At 42.3% G+C, this 14,900-nt stretch overlaps 1 protein-coding gene across 1 annotated transcript in view; it reads right to left on the bottom strand.

The window, feature by feature from the left end:
• The window catches only part of LAMB4 (laminin subunit beta 4), a 104,003-nt gene extending 92,981 nt beyond the window's left edge, over positions 1-11,022 (bottom strand). The window contains exon 1 of the mRNA XM_078852687.1: positions 10,999-11,022. Coding sequence (XP_078708813.1) covers positions 10,999-11,022 — 24 coding nt within the window. The remainder of the gene's footprint in view (positions 1-10,998) is intronic.
• Positions 11,023-14,900: the final 3,878 nt, after the last annotated feature.

The raw sequence follows: 14,900 nt of genomic DNA, 5'->3' as shown, positions 1-14,900 counted from the left end.
TAAAGTCCTTGCATTTTTATTAGAACTGGATGAAATATTTACATTGAGAATATTTTTGATTAAAAATGCCTGTGGGATTACATGGAGACCTTCTCATGAACATTTCTGTTTTTGTCCTAATTTTGCGGGTTTTCACTGAAATAATCAAAAGGCTGGTTGTCAAAAACTGGAAAATTTTGGAGGTTTGAGTTTTTAATGAAAACCTGAAAAAAATTAACAAAAAATTTAAATGAAAACAAAACAAAACAAAAATATCTGTTTTTCTAATGCAACCCTGACCAGCTCTAGTTTTTATACATGTAAGCCTATGGCAGCTTGGTAGCTCTAGGGAAGGACCTCTCAGCTCCCATCTCTTGGTGAGTAGACCTCATTTGCATGTTCATTACCGGCTCTCCCAGTGTGACTATTTTGGTTAAAATACAATGAAGTATGGGATGTTTGGGTAATTAAATGTTGTCATCCTTATTGTGTGACAAAAGCACAAAAGAACTGTACATAATATGCCTTGAGCAAAGAGCCATACACCTCTGCGTAATGGAACTGGGACCATTGGGCAGACAGGGAGGGGAAGGGGGCTTTTACCTGGTATGGAAGAGTAAATCCCTGGTGGCAAGACTCTGCTCAAGACTCTTCACATAGTATAATGGCAGAGCGGAGTGAACTCTGGGAGGGACCTAGATCTAGCACCACAAGAGCTGTTATCACTATCACTGGCGTAGGAGCCTGAAGACCCACATCTGCCATTGCAATAAGAGGTGACCGTGGTGAGAAAAGACATAGAGGCAGATAGAGGAGATGGCACGGAGATGGCATTGCAGGCAGAGGTGGTGGCAAGGTAAGAGAGATAGCATCCTGGCTAGAGGGGCACAATGAGAGATGATGCAGAGGTGGCAGCAAGGCATCTGTTCAGGAAGCCAGACAGCACTTCCCCCTCGGCCTGGAGCTGAACTTGTTTGAGTGCACGTCACTCTCAGGCTCTGGGACTTCACCAAACCCTAAGTGGATTAATGATTAATTTCCCCCCAGGGGGGAAAGAGGCAGGACATGAGGTCTCAAAGGGACATTTGTCCATCAGATGTTCACAGTAGCAAGGTGGAAAACAGAGACTAAGGACTACTGCCCAAGATACGGTAGAAGTGGGTGTTTTACTTACTATTTGTATAAACACATAGTTGATTTAGCATTGTTGTGTTTTCCCAGATTAATGCTGTGTTCCTTTTCCCCCTTAATGAAATTGTTTTTGTTTTATACACAGACTGTGTGCTTGCAAGAGGGGAAGCATTGCCTGCTAAGTGTGCCCAGGGAAGGTATGTAGTTTTCCTCAGATTTCTGGGTGGCATCTCAAGCCAGTGGTGTTTGTTAATTTTAAGAAGACCCCTCTAGATATTTGATTCTGGCCCTTTTTGCTGCCGAGAACACCTGGCAGAAGAGTTACCTACATGTAAAGTACTAACAAAAGGTTTAACTTAAGTACATGATGTGCAAGTTCCTACGCCGAGCAACATGCAATCACAGTGCTGTCCCCTCCCGTCTGTTCATAAGCCTCAGTCATTCTATCACATAGCTGCTATTTAGTCTGTCACTCTTTGAGGCAGGGACTGTGTATTTCTTTGTCTTCAGGGAAGCATCTAGCCCACACTTAGCTGCTATGAAATAATTAACAATAAAATCAAACACCAGCTCACAATGAACTAAGCATCACATATTTTAAATGCAAAGAAATGTTTATTTGACAGGTGTGATTAGTAAAGAGCTAATGAGGAGAGAAATGTGTGATTTTCATCTGTTTTGAAATGAAATCATGACGTGGGGTATGTCTACACTGCAGTCAGAGGTGTGAGCGCAGCCCATGTAGACATACCCGAGCTGGCTTTGCGCTAGTTAACGTGAGCACCAATAGCACTGAAGCCTCCACAGCAGAGACTTCAGCATGAGCTGTGGAAGCGACACCTGGGACGCTGGGTACTTACTCAGGCAGTTAGTCTGCGCCGAGGCCTGTGCTGCTGAAGCTTCGCTGTTATTGGTACGAGAGCACTAGCTAGAACACAGCTAGCTCAGGTATGTGGACGTGTGCTCCAATCACAAGCCCACTTGCAGAGGAGACGTAGCCTAAGGGCCCAGTGCAGTACCATGGTGAAAAACAGGAACGTGTGTGTTTCAGTTGCCTATGTTGGGAAAAAACACAACAAGAGTCCACATTCATGGCCCGATCCTGCATCCCTTAACCACCTGAGTAAGGCTGTAGGATCAAGACCTCAGTCACTGCACAGAAGTTCCCTGTATAGAGTAGCTCTGGGAAGGGCCTGGGATGCTTGCGTGATGGTAGGAGTGGTTAATTTCCCATGCACCCCTCCATGTAAATTTTGCCTCCCCCAGTCAGTCATTAGCATGGATGTGAGTGTTGAATAATGCCTGCTAGCATCTTCTGTGCCAACCATCAGTGCTGGCAGTTCAGCATGGGCACAGGTGCAGCTGGTAGTCTTTATACCATAAAGGACCCTGCCAAACACAGGGTGCAAGCTGAAGGAACACTCCTATACACAAACATACAGCTCAGCAAAAAACAGAATGACCGGCATGTGTCACTTACTAGCTGGCCCCGAGAACTAACGGTTCTTTGCAAACGAAACACAATAGCTATTACTCCAGCTCTCGGCCCTGATATACCCCATGCTGATCTAGGAATAGGTGCTGGAACTAGGGGTGCTGGGGGTGCAGCTGCACCCCCTGGCTTGAAGTGGCTTCCATTATATAAAGGGTTTACAGTTTGGTTAAATGCCTCTCAGCACCTCCACTATACAAATTGTTCCAACACCCCTGGATCTAAGCATCCTGGTACAACTGAGGGCATGCTGCGTATGTGTATCTATATAGGCTAGTATAGAATGGGAGTGGATATGCTCCACAGAATAACTCGCTTGAGAGCTGTCCATGTGGGCTGCTCCTAGGGGTATGTGCTGTGCATCCTGCATATACTGGAACAAGCTGGACCCTATGTTTATTTTTGTTTGTTTGATCATTACTGAAATCAGCTTTATATAGTTAGAAAGGATCAAAATCACATAATAATTTTAAGAATAAAAGACTATTGATTTTCTGCTAATAATAACATCTTATGGTTTTGCACAATCTTTGCATGCACAAGAGAGGACATTTTTGTACTTGAAGTCAATAGTTTCCCTGTTACAAATAAGAGTACCAACTTGAGCCTCAGTTTTATCTTCCTGGCAGCAGCAACATTGGCGTTCTTTGTAATCAAAGCTAAAGGGAAGAAATAAGTTGTTGTTGGTAAATTGTATTGTTTTGAAATGTTAAATACAACTTCAGAGTGCCAAGCTTTAATGTAAAATTGTTTTTCATAACATCACCTGAGAGCCTGACATCTCTAAGCAGATAAAGAAGAGTATTTTGCAAGCTGACCGGTCTGACAGATTCTGTGTTATTCATAAGATACCTGTTTGCTCAAAACTGCTCACTCGAAACAATAGAATCTATCTTTTCTGTTTGTAAGACTCTTCTACCTTCGTCAATCAAACCATTTCACAATTTTCAATTGTTCTTGTCTAAATTAACTGCTTACTTGCATATAGATCAGGAAGAATGATTCTCCATAAAAGAAACAGCAGAGCTGATTAATGTACATGAAGAAAGGAGTTTGGTTTTCCATTCAGTATTAACGTTGTGCACATTTACCCAAATTATTCTATATCTTAAATCTGCCATGCAGCATTCCCCCTCCTGCCTGTGATGTGGGAAAGAAACTGCAGGGAGGAGCTAGCCAGAGACTGAAGCCAGCAGGGCAGCTGCAGAAAGCAGTTCAAGCAAAGACTTATACACACTGATGATATCAGCCTGCTTTCTACAGTTTTCATTCTGAACAGTCCATCCCCTGTGCCGAATGGCTGCAATCCTTTCATTTGCTTCCCTTCCTTGGTTTTAGCTAATCCCTTCCTAATAACCTACTGAAAGGATTTAAATAACAAAACCAAACCAAAATAATCACAGAGTTAACATAAGCCTTGCTGCCATGACACAGTTCACTTGCTTGTATGCTATTTTCATTTCCCCTATGCTTTGTCTCTCTTGTCTCCTTAGACTCTTCAGGCCAGGGGCCCTCTCTTACTTATGCTGGTACAGCACCTAGCACAATTCTGGGTTGGCTCTGAAGTGCAACTGTAATAACCATGATCATTTTGGCTAAAATCTCTCAAACCTGTGAGAGGCTGTCATCTGGAAATCAATCTGGCATGATATCATATACAAATTGTATTCATTTTTTTTCTGAAAATGATTTACTTGCAAACAAAATGCTCTCTTAAATAGTGTCTTTATTATACAATTAACACAATAAGGTACTTGTTCTCTACAAAGTTGTTACAAGGAGGAGGGAGAAAAAATTTCTTGTTAACCTCTGATGATAGGACAAGAAGAAATGGGCTTAAATTACAACAAGGATGGTTTAGGTTGGACATTAGGAAAAAAACTTTCGATCAAGGTAGTTAAGCATTGGAATAAATTGCCCAGGGAGGTTGTAGAATCTCCATCAATGGAGGTCTTTAAGATCAGGTTAGACAAACGCCTGTCAGGGGTGGTCTACTCTAGATAATACTTAGTCCTGCCATGAGTGCAGGGGACTGGACTAGATGACCTCTCAAGGTCCCTTCCAGTCCTAAGATTCTATGATTCTATGTTGTCAGGCCTGAAGTCTAACTATTGTAATAATTCATCCTCTGATGCATCAGTAGGAAAAACAAAAACAAAAGACAAATTCTCCTTGGTTATAAGACCTCTCGCTCTAGTGTGTTCAAACTCCTTTAGATACTGCTTTATGTTTTGTTTTGAAAGTTGCTTGGATAGGTACAGAGAGATTTTATTTACAGCCTCCAGTGAAGATTTACACCTGAATCAAAAATAACAGAGATAATGGAACTAGTGAGGAACAAAGGCCCAGATCCTCAAAGGTATTTAGGTGCCTAACTCCCATAGATTTCAAAGGGAGATAGGCACCTAAATACCTTTGAGGATCTGGGCCAAAGCTTCTGCCTCACAGCCACACCCTCCCCTGTGCAAGAACAACCTACCAGAGCAGTACAGCACACGTGGGCCTGCGGGAGGAGGGGCAGCTCAGTGCGGAGAGAGACAAAGAGAATGGGCTAGAACCAGGTAGGTACCCGCTCTATGTGAGCAGGGGCGAGGGGGGGTGATTCTGTTTACCCCCTCCCCAGCCCTGCTGTGCTTGCAGTTTAACCCTGGCCCCTCCCTTGCTCCAGGGACCAACCCTAGCTCCCACCCCACTATGCTTTTGCCCCCAGCCCCTTTTACAATCATTCTCTGGGCGGCCCACAAATATGTTTGGCGCCAGGCCCACAAAAAGTTAATCCAGCCCTGCCTGTGAAGGGAAGGAGACTCAAAGTTCCAATTCTTGGCATTTCCTCCTCCTCATTCCACTGTAAGGAGCCTCTCCCACTGCAATGTTCCTCTTTCTAATCCAGCAGATGTCTCAGGTTCCACACAGATTTTGGGACACCTGCAAAGGCCCATTGCCCTACACTTTCATACTCTGCTGCTACCTAGTGCTGTTTACAAAGCATCAACACCTCCCAGTTGGATTTCGAGTGGGAAACCACCAGTCTTCAGAAAAAACGGCAGCAGATTCCAACTTCTTCCACTCCTGGCTCCACTCAGAACCATACTGTACTCATATGGCGGCTTCTCCAGGTCTGGGCACAGAGGGGACCATGATGCACGCTGAAACCAATTTTCCCTCACCTTTTCCATGATAGTGTGAGTTTGTCTCTTCTTCAGTTGTAGAAGCACAGGGGGGAAATAGGGCACTCCCTCTTTTATAGTATCATTTAAAAAAATCAAATAATTTGTTCTTATACAATTGAGAATCTCATACAAAGACATTTTCAATAACAAATCGGGTTGGATTTTATTTAAATACAGCCTAATAACTTACTTTTCTTTTTTTCTGCAATGATCACTGCATTTCGATGCATTAACTGAAGTGCTACAACGTTTGTATGTAAACTGGATGACTGTAGGCACCAGCTTACACGTTTTCTCACCTAAAAGAGAGATTACAGTCGTGAGGAAAGACTTGTACTGAACTGCACTAGTTAAGAAAAAAGTGTGCCTTTACTGATTGTATTAAATAATAATTTAGAATGTTCTGCAGATAAGATTGATGGGCAGGGTATTCCAAAGTGACTAGTAAGGTTTGGATGTCCCATTATTTTAGGTTCTCTTGAGACAACGGAAAGGAGCTTGATTTTTCAGAGAGTGGGAGGCTCAGCACTGTCTAAAAATCAAGCTCCTTTAAAGGGGACTAATGTTAGCCACCTACAGTCATGAGTCAATTTGGAAAATCTTGTCCAACATTTTTACTTGCAAATCGAGTTTTAAATTAGTTTCAGCAAGAAAACAAACACCAGGGAACAAATATTGCCCGGTAAACAGCGGGTTAGGTCATTCCCATTCAAGTTACAAATTGACCACAGAATAACACCCAATAGGTTTTCAAACTCAGAAGGTTTTGAAATATCCCTATTGGCTGTTTTGATATCCCACATAGCAGCATGAAGAGTGATTATTGAAGTACAAGGCTAGATTTACCAGTATGGTTTTTAAAAAGCCAATCATACTTCATTTAAAAAAAATTCAAAACCACATTTCAACAAACTGTAATGAAAGTTAAAGAACCTCCACAGTAAAAGAGCAATTAAAATAAGGTTAGTGCTTCTAGTATCTATCTATCTATTTGGAGCAAAATACACTTACAAGTACGGAGGCAGCAGCAGTCTTTCGTATCACTTTTGTGTTCCTGAAAAATAAAATAAGTTAGTGTCTAACTTGAATGTCTTCTACATAATAGTATCTGCTAATAAGGCATAAGATCGATCTTACTCTATTAATGTTCTACATACCAAATTAAACTGTTATGAAAAGATAATATTTTCATCCATCCTAAATTTGCAACCAAGTTCCAGTGTAATCCACCAATTTATAGCTTTTCCATAACTCCGGTGGCCTGAAAAATTGACAGGTTTATTCTGACAATAAGGTGATAATTTTTAAGTTAAGTTGAACTCTTCTGCAAAGTTTGAATACTTCTATTACTCTCTGTAGCCATCTGGCCCGACCCTGTCACATCATGCTCTTTTGGAATTACAGAAAATTACGAATTACCCTGATGGGAGAAATTTGTTTTATACTTAATTCTTCTTCATGTCCTTCTAGTCTGAAAAAGGCTCATTACCGTCCTTGGAAACTTTTTACCAAATTAAATCTCTTTTGGAAACTCATGCACAGGTAGTAGTTGAAGAAAAAATGTTTTAATTAAGCAAAGGATAGGATGGGTGAGCTAGTAACTTCATACAGCTCCTCTGCAACAGGTGTCCTAAGAACAAGGAAACATGGAGCACTGAAAAAACAAGTAAATCGACAAGCAAAACTTCTCTGATAATTTTAACTTGAGCTTGCTACTATATATGTACACTAAGGAAAGTTACAGTTAAGAAAATCTCCAAATATTGAAAAGTATGGAAATGAACAATTAAGGAAAGGTAGATAAATATTCAAATATATTCACAGTTCATACAATACAAACTTTTAAATGAATGTACACATATAAATTATGTACAATAGCAAAAAACACTTAACTCTGCCTACGCCAGAGCCATTCTCCATCTATCCAGCAAGAAGACATTTTGAAATCACTAGTTACAAATTAAAAATGTAACACACTATGCAGATATGTTGATTCTCAGGCTTCTCTGAGGTAAATAACATCATAGCTTTGTTTGAAGCATTCGACACTCTGAGGTCTGCAAGCTATGGGCTAGATTCTCTGCTTCAACAAGTTTCCATTGGGTGCAGCAAAGGGATGTGGGGACAAAGGAGTTGGTTGTGACTCCCTGATTTTGGGGTTAGGCTCATGTCAATCCTGGTGAAGATTAGAGTAGCCTAGAGGCTCCTCTAAGCTTTATGGCCCCTCAAAGGGATTGTCTGCAGTCTGGGGCTGTTGGAGTGCAGTGCAACCCCAACACACCTCTCATTGACTTTACTTTCCCTTTGGATTCCCCCTTGCCTGGAGAACTGGAAAGATAATCTTCTTTCTTGCCCTTTTGCAACACAAAAGCAGTGCCAAGGGGTCTAATCACTAAGAGGGAACATGGGCCACTACACTTAGAGTGCAGTGGGTGAAGGAGGACATCTAGTCTGAACCAGGAAGGTGTGGAGTGTCAAAGGATGGTCTCTGAGTCACATTAGAAGAGTGAATAGGGAAGGTATAAAGGGAGTTCAACTCCATATAGGATGGGGTAGATTTGGCTTTCTGATTCAGTTGAATATTGATTGGGAAATGTTCCTAGACTGAAGAGAATATGGAAAATAAAACATGATATCTTGTGGTCTCTTGACCATAGTAAGTGGGTGGGCATGGGGAGAGTTGAGTCTCTGGTCTGTAAACGGAAGATAAGAAGAAACATGTTGATGTCTCTTCAAAAAAAGTGGTGAGATGAAGTAGAGCAGGGGTTCTCAACCTTTTTCTTTCTGAGCCCTCAAAATATGCTATAAAAACTCCAGGGCCCAGCAGGGGATGGGGAGCGGGTGCTCAGGTCTTCAGCTGTGGCAAAGGAGGGAGCTTGGGGCTTCTGACCTGCAGGGCAGCAGGGCCGGGGGCTTGGAGCTTAGCCACGAGGCCAGGGGGCTCAGGGCTCCTGCCCTGCAGGGCGCCAAGCACTGGGCTCCTGCCCAGTGGGTCAGGGGAGATTGGGGCTCTGGACTTCTACTGCAGGATGGTGGGGCTCATGGGATGCGGGGGGCTCAGGGCTTCTGCCCTGCAGAATGTGGGGCTTGGGGCTCTGGGCTTCAGCCGCAGAATGGCAGGGATTGGGGCCTCCAACCCCCAGGGTGCCTAGACTCCAGGCTTTAACTTTGCCGGTGTGTGGGCTTGGGCAGGGCCATCCTTAGGCATATGTGGCTGCGTAGGGCACCCAAAAATTTGGGGTGCCCTTGGGTCTTAGTGTCCACCCTCCTGCCTCTTCCTATCCCTGTTCTGACCCTTCTTGCAGGTTCCCACCACAGCTGGCTGCTGCAGCCTGGCAAGTCTTCCTCCAGAGGGGATCTAGTACTTAAATGTGAAAAAGCCTTCCAGCCTGCCAGACCTATAGCACAACATTGAAACTGTTAAAGAGCCTTTCAAGTGATAATGAAGCCATTTAACAGGCATTTGCCAATTCCCAGGTATATACTGTCAGTTTATGAAGTTACTGACAAAAACAGTTGTGCATTACTGTAATATTTACTCAGAACATGTTAGTCTACAGGACCTTAGTTTAAAATTTGCTTTAAAAATATTTCATTAGTGTGTTGCTGAAGATCTGAAGATTATAAAATAACATCTCTAAAAAATCCTTGCATAGATTTTTAGATGCACAATCTGAGTATTCATCTTTAGCCTGAAATGCTTGGATCTTCAGACATACAGTTTTTTAAATAAATCCTTCAAAAGACCTCCCTTATCTAAAATACACATGCAAGCCTCGGCTGCCATTGGGCATAAGGGCACCAGTTTAATAATACTGCATAGGGCCCCATAAATCCTAAAGACAGCCCTGGGCTTGGGGCTTCTGTTCTGACCCTTAGGGTGCCAGGGCTCTGGGCTTTAGCCCTGCAGGATGTGGTGGGAGACTGGGGAGGACGGACTCAGAGCTTCAGCCGTAGGGTGCCAGGGCTCAAGGCTTTGAGCTTTCTGCCCTGGCTCCCAGTCCTGCTTCCTAAAGCCAGCCCTCTTTCACAGACCCACTGAAACTGCTAGTGGACCCCCAGGGGGCCACAAACCCCTGGTTGAGAATAGCTGAACTAGAGGATGGTCTGTCAGCCATACGTGGTGGATGGGTGGTGGTTTGTAAGAGTTTGAAGCTTATCACAGTAATGGATGGAAAGTCAGTTCCCTTGTTTGTTACTGATGCTGATAATTGGGACATAGGCCCTGCACTGGTCCTCTGCAAAGGGGTTAGTTTCACCCTGAATGAATCAGTGTGTGAACGTAACTGTTTCATCAAATACTTCATTCAGTTAATAGTATTCTAACAGCTTGGTTACATATGGCAAAATATTCCTTGACTAAAGTACTTGTTGAAAATGGTGATACTTGTTGAATGGTGTATTTGTCAAACACTATTCAGTCAGTTCTAGTTGGCAGTACATTTCTTTGTGACTAGGGCTAGGAAGCGAAAACATTGCACAATGTGGAAGAGCACGAAGCCCTCTTGGAAACGATACAAGGAAATGTCAGAGATGATTTGTTAGGAAACCTTTGTATTAAGATGTTAACTATCTGCTCCATGCCAGAAGCTTTCTGAGAGCTTAAAGACGTGCCAGTCCGGGGAACATGAAAGGAAAACGTCCCTTCACCTTGCTCTACTTACTGCAAACAATCCTCACACAGAAGCTGTGGCAAGTTCAACACCCAATGCTCTATTTACAGTTCCCCACAGCTCAAGATGCTTACATTCTCCCTAGGTACAGGGCGAGAGGAAGGCAAGTTCCCACCTACCTAAGAGCCTGCGCTTCAGCAGCCCTTCATTCCAACCTACCTCTCTTCCTCTTCCTGTCTCTCTTTTAGCTGTCCAAATTGGTTAGTTATTCAGTCCTTAACCCATTATCTCCCTAATTTGCCCTCGGTGGGGATGCCTACCAAGCACCTAGCCTAATGCTTCTCACCCTCTGTCACATCCTGGTTTACTCTGGATACAGTTTTACCTGTTAACTGACTGTGCATTTGTTACCTGGAATGCCAAAAGATACCTCAAATATGAGACACATATATATCAGAGATTAGTTTGGCCCATTGATTTGACTAGGTAGTTTATGTTGCTGTTTTCCTCTTATACTCACTGCAACGTAGCATGTAACAGGATAAACGCAAGAACAGTGGATAGAAGCAATGAAGATCTGCAATAGGTACTCTATATCCCAGTTTGATGCTACCTGAGTCACTTTCCCACAGTTCATTGTAGCGCTTAAGATGAAGTGAGAAATTCAAATGTCAAAATGTGGTGCAGTTAGAAAGAAACCACTGCATTGTATAGAATGACTTTGGACTCTCCTCGAGGAACATTTTTTTCCCATGTAGATGTCCTATGAGGTGCTTTAGAATGTTATCTGTGTGTGTTAGAAGAAGGGAGTCTCTAACAAATAGAGGAAGTAACTTCAGCGGGAACAAAGTTATCGATGTATTCGCCCCCTCCCCCATGCTTAGCTGCTGTTGAAAAATGTGCCAGACCCACCAAAGTCCATTTTCATGGCAGTTCCTCTTTAGTGGCTGGGATCACTGTTCCGCTTTCATGTGTTCACTGTTTCAATTAATTAGCATGTCTTCACATTTATCTAATACATTTTACAACATTACATTACTGTACATCACACATTTATTAACATACATTGTTACTGTATGAAGACCACCATTCTATTCGCTTAAGGTTAAATCCAGGTCCCACTAAAATCAATGGTGAGCATTCCCCTGGATTTTTATGGAACCACAATTTGGTTCATAAAGAATGGCAGGAAAGGAGCCCTCAAAGGCCTCCAGGCTAGTAGCTGATGTCACTGTGCAGGTGCAAAGGAGGAGGATGTAAAACCAGGATGCAGCATGAACTGCCTCTATTGTCAGGTAGATAAGCAAACATCCAACAGGCAGCGCAAATGTCAAAGACATACAGTTTAAAAATAGAGTTTAGTATGAAGTCCCAACATCTAAGTAATTACAGGTTTCAGAGTAGCAGCTGTGTTAGGCTGTATCCGCAAAAAGAAAAGGAGGACTTGTGGCACCTTAGAGACTAACAAATTTATTTGAGCATGAGCTTTCGTGAGCTACAGCTACATCCAATGAAGTGAGCTGTAGCTCACAAAAGCTCATGCTCAAATAAATTTGTTAGTCTCTAAGGTGCCACAAGTCCTCCTTTTCTTTTTAAGTAATTTAAAAAGCTGATAAAATATATCCTTACATTTTTCATTATCATGCTGTTCATTATTTTGCCCATGGTCAAAATCATTAGTAAATATCAATGGATATTTCCCCATTACTACCTAACAATAAATAAGTGACTCCATACATAATAAAATAATACGACAGTATTCTATAATCCTGCTCCAAATTCCTGTAGTAATACAATGGTAAATAACAGTGTTCTGGACTCTCACTGTAGATGCACAATATTGTTGGTGTCTGAGATTTGTTTTAAATAATGTCTGCTTCAGAACATAGTAAGTAAGTGCAAAGACAACAGGACCTTGGTTTATAAGCTCTCATTCAAAAGATCCTCAGCCAGTAAGCTGCAGGAAACTTATCTTGCCTACCTCGGAAGCATGAACAGCTAAGTTGACACTTCTGGGATTTTAACTTGTGATTCCATGGTAGTAGGTATCTGATACTTAGACCACTAAGTTAGCTCTTCTGGGAAACCATTTAAATCTATTAACATATACATGTTAATACATAAATCTACTGTAGTACAATGACATAGTGACATGTAAACTTTCACCTTTTTTAAGATAAGGAGTACTTGTGGCACCTTAGAGACTAACCAATTTATTTGAGCATGAGCTTTCGTGAGCTACAGCTCACTTCATCGGATGCATACCGTGGACACTATTATGGACACGGTATGCATGGATGAAGTGAGCTGTAGCTCACGAAAGCTCATGCTCAAATAAATTGGTTAGTCTCTAAGGTGCCACAAGTCCTCCTTTTCTTTTTGCGAATACAGACTAACACGGCTGTTACTCTGAAACCTTTTTTTAAGATGTTGTCAATGCCCATCACTGTAACATCTGAGGGCTGTATAACATTAAGGAATCATACAAAAAAAGTCAAATGCAAAAACTTAAGAGTACAATCCCTCTTTTCCATGATCCCGGGAAGTATGATGGGTGATACAGCAAAAGCATAAAATAAAACACAGTTATGTAATTCTTCTAGACTGACCAACAAATACACGTTTTAATTTCTGTCTCTCTCTCCCCAATATTTTAACTGCATTGGAAATAGAGAGAAGCAGCACAAATGGCCCCCTCTGCTTTCCTGGTCTCACCTTAATGCATGCAGGCTTGGCAGTGGAAGCATCCACACTGTTAGACTGGAGCAGCGGGCAACATATGGAAAACCAGAAAAGCCAAGCACAGAGGCAGCCAGCCGCAAACACTGAGAGGGGGAAATGCATCTTGTTTTCAAATGCCATTGTTGTAGAAGCAACAGATTTTTGGGGACAGCAGGAAAAGTGATCTTTCCCTTGCCTTCCCTCTATATGCTATTGATCTTCAACAGCAAGAGGTCTAATATTCCTCTGTTCACACCTACCCTGCCCCTTCTTTCTCATTGGACAACTATGTACCCGAGCCCAAGCCCACTGCACTGGAGAGGAGGGAAACATGGGCAGTGGGTGAAGCTTCTGCTTGGGGAAGCTAGCTCCCTGGCCCGCCTCTTCTGCCCGTGGCCCCGCGCACACTCCACCCTTGCTCTGCCAGTTTTATTAGTGTAAGGCCTTCTAGAAGTAGTTATGCTAAGCAGTGGTTTTCAACCCGCAGGCAACAAGTCACTTGCGGCCCAATCAGCACACAGTTGCAGCCCATGTGATATCCTCAGTCATACAGGTAGTATGGATATTGTGTGGACGCAGCCCACATAACACACAGAGAGCTGTATATGCAGCCCACAGTGATAAATAGGTTGAGAACCACTGTACTGAAGGCTTTGTTTTAGTTGAGAAAAGTAGGTAACTCATATGATTAACTCAAAAAAATTAATCACGATTAATCACAGTTTTAATCGCACTGTTAAATAATAGAATACCAATTGAAATTTATTAAATATTTCTGGATGTTTTTCTACATTTTCAAATATATTGATTTCAATTACAACACCGAATACAAAGTATACAGTGCTCACTTTATATTATTTTTTATTCCAAAATTTGCACTGTAAAACCATAAACAAAAGAAATTCACCTCATACAAGAACTTTAGTGCAATATATTTATCGGGAATGTGCAACTTACAAATGTAGATTTTTTTGTTACATATCTGCACGCAAAAACAAAACAATGTAAAACTTTAGTGCCTACAAGTCATAGAAGATTAGGGTTGGAAGAGACCTCAGGAGGTCATCTAGTTCTACCCTCTGCTCCAAGCAGGACCAACCCCAACTAAATCATCCCAGCCAGGGCTTTGTCAAGCCAGGCCTTAAAAACCTCTAAAGATGGAGATTCCACCACTTCCCTAGGTAACCCATTCCAGTGCTTCACCACCCTCCTAGTGAAATAGTTTTTCCTAATATCCAACCTAGACCTTCCACCCTGCAACTGGAAACCATTGCTCCTTTTTCTGTCACCTGTCACCACTGAGAACAGCCTAGCTCCATCCTCTTTGGAACCTCCCTTCAGATAGTTGAAGGCTGCTATCAAATCCCCCCTCACTCTTCTCTCAGTCCACTCAGTCCTACTTCTTGTTCAGCCAATCTCTCAGACAAACACGTTTGTTTACATTTTCAGGAGATAATGCCGCCCACTTCTTATTTACAATGTCACCTGAGAGTGAGAATAGGCATTCACGTGGCACTTTGCTTGCTAGCATTGCAAGATATTTACATGCCAGATATGCTAAACATTTGTATGCCCCTTCATGCTTCATCCACCATTCCAGAGGACATGCTTCCATGCTGATTACACTCTTTAAAAAAACAATGTGTTAATTAAATTTGTGACTGAACTCTTTGGGGGAGAATTGTATGTCTCCTGCTCTGTTTTACTCACATACTGCCATATATTTCATGTTATAGCAGTCTCGGATGATGACTCAGCACATGTTGTTTGTTTTAAGAACACTTTCACTGCAGA

Source organism: Lepidochelys kempii, chromosome 1 (assembly GCF_965140285.1).
Source record: "Lepidochelys kempii isolate rLepKem1 chromosome 1, rLepKem1.hap1, whole genome shotgun sequence".
Lineage (NCBI taxonomy): Eukaryota > Metazoa > Chordata > Testudines > Cheloniidae > Lepidochelys > Lepidochelys kempii.
Note: the sequence above shows the minus strand (reverse complement) of the source record. Positions and strands in the feature narration are given on the sequence as shown.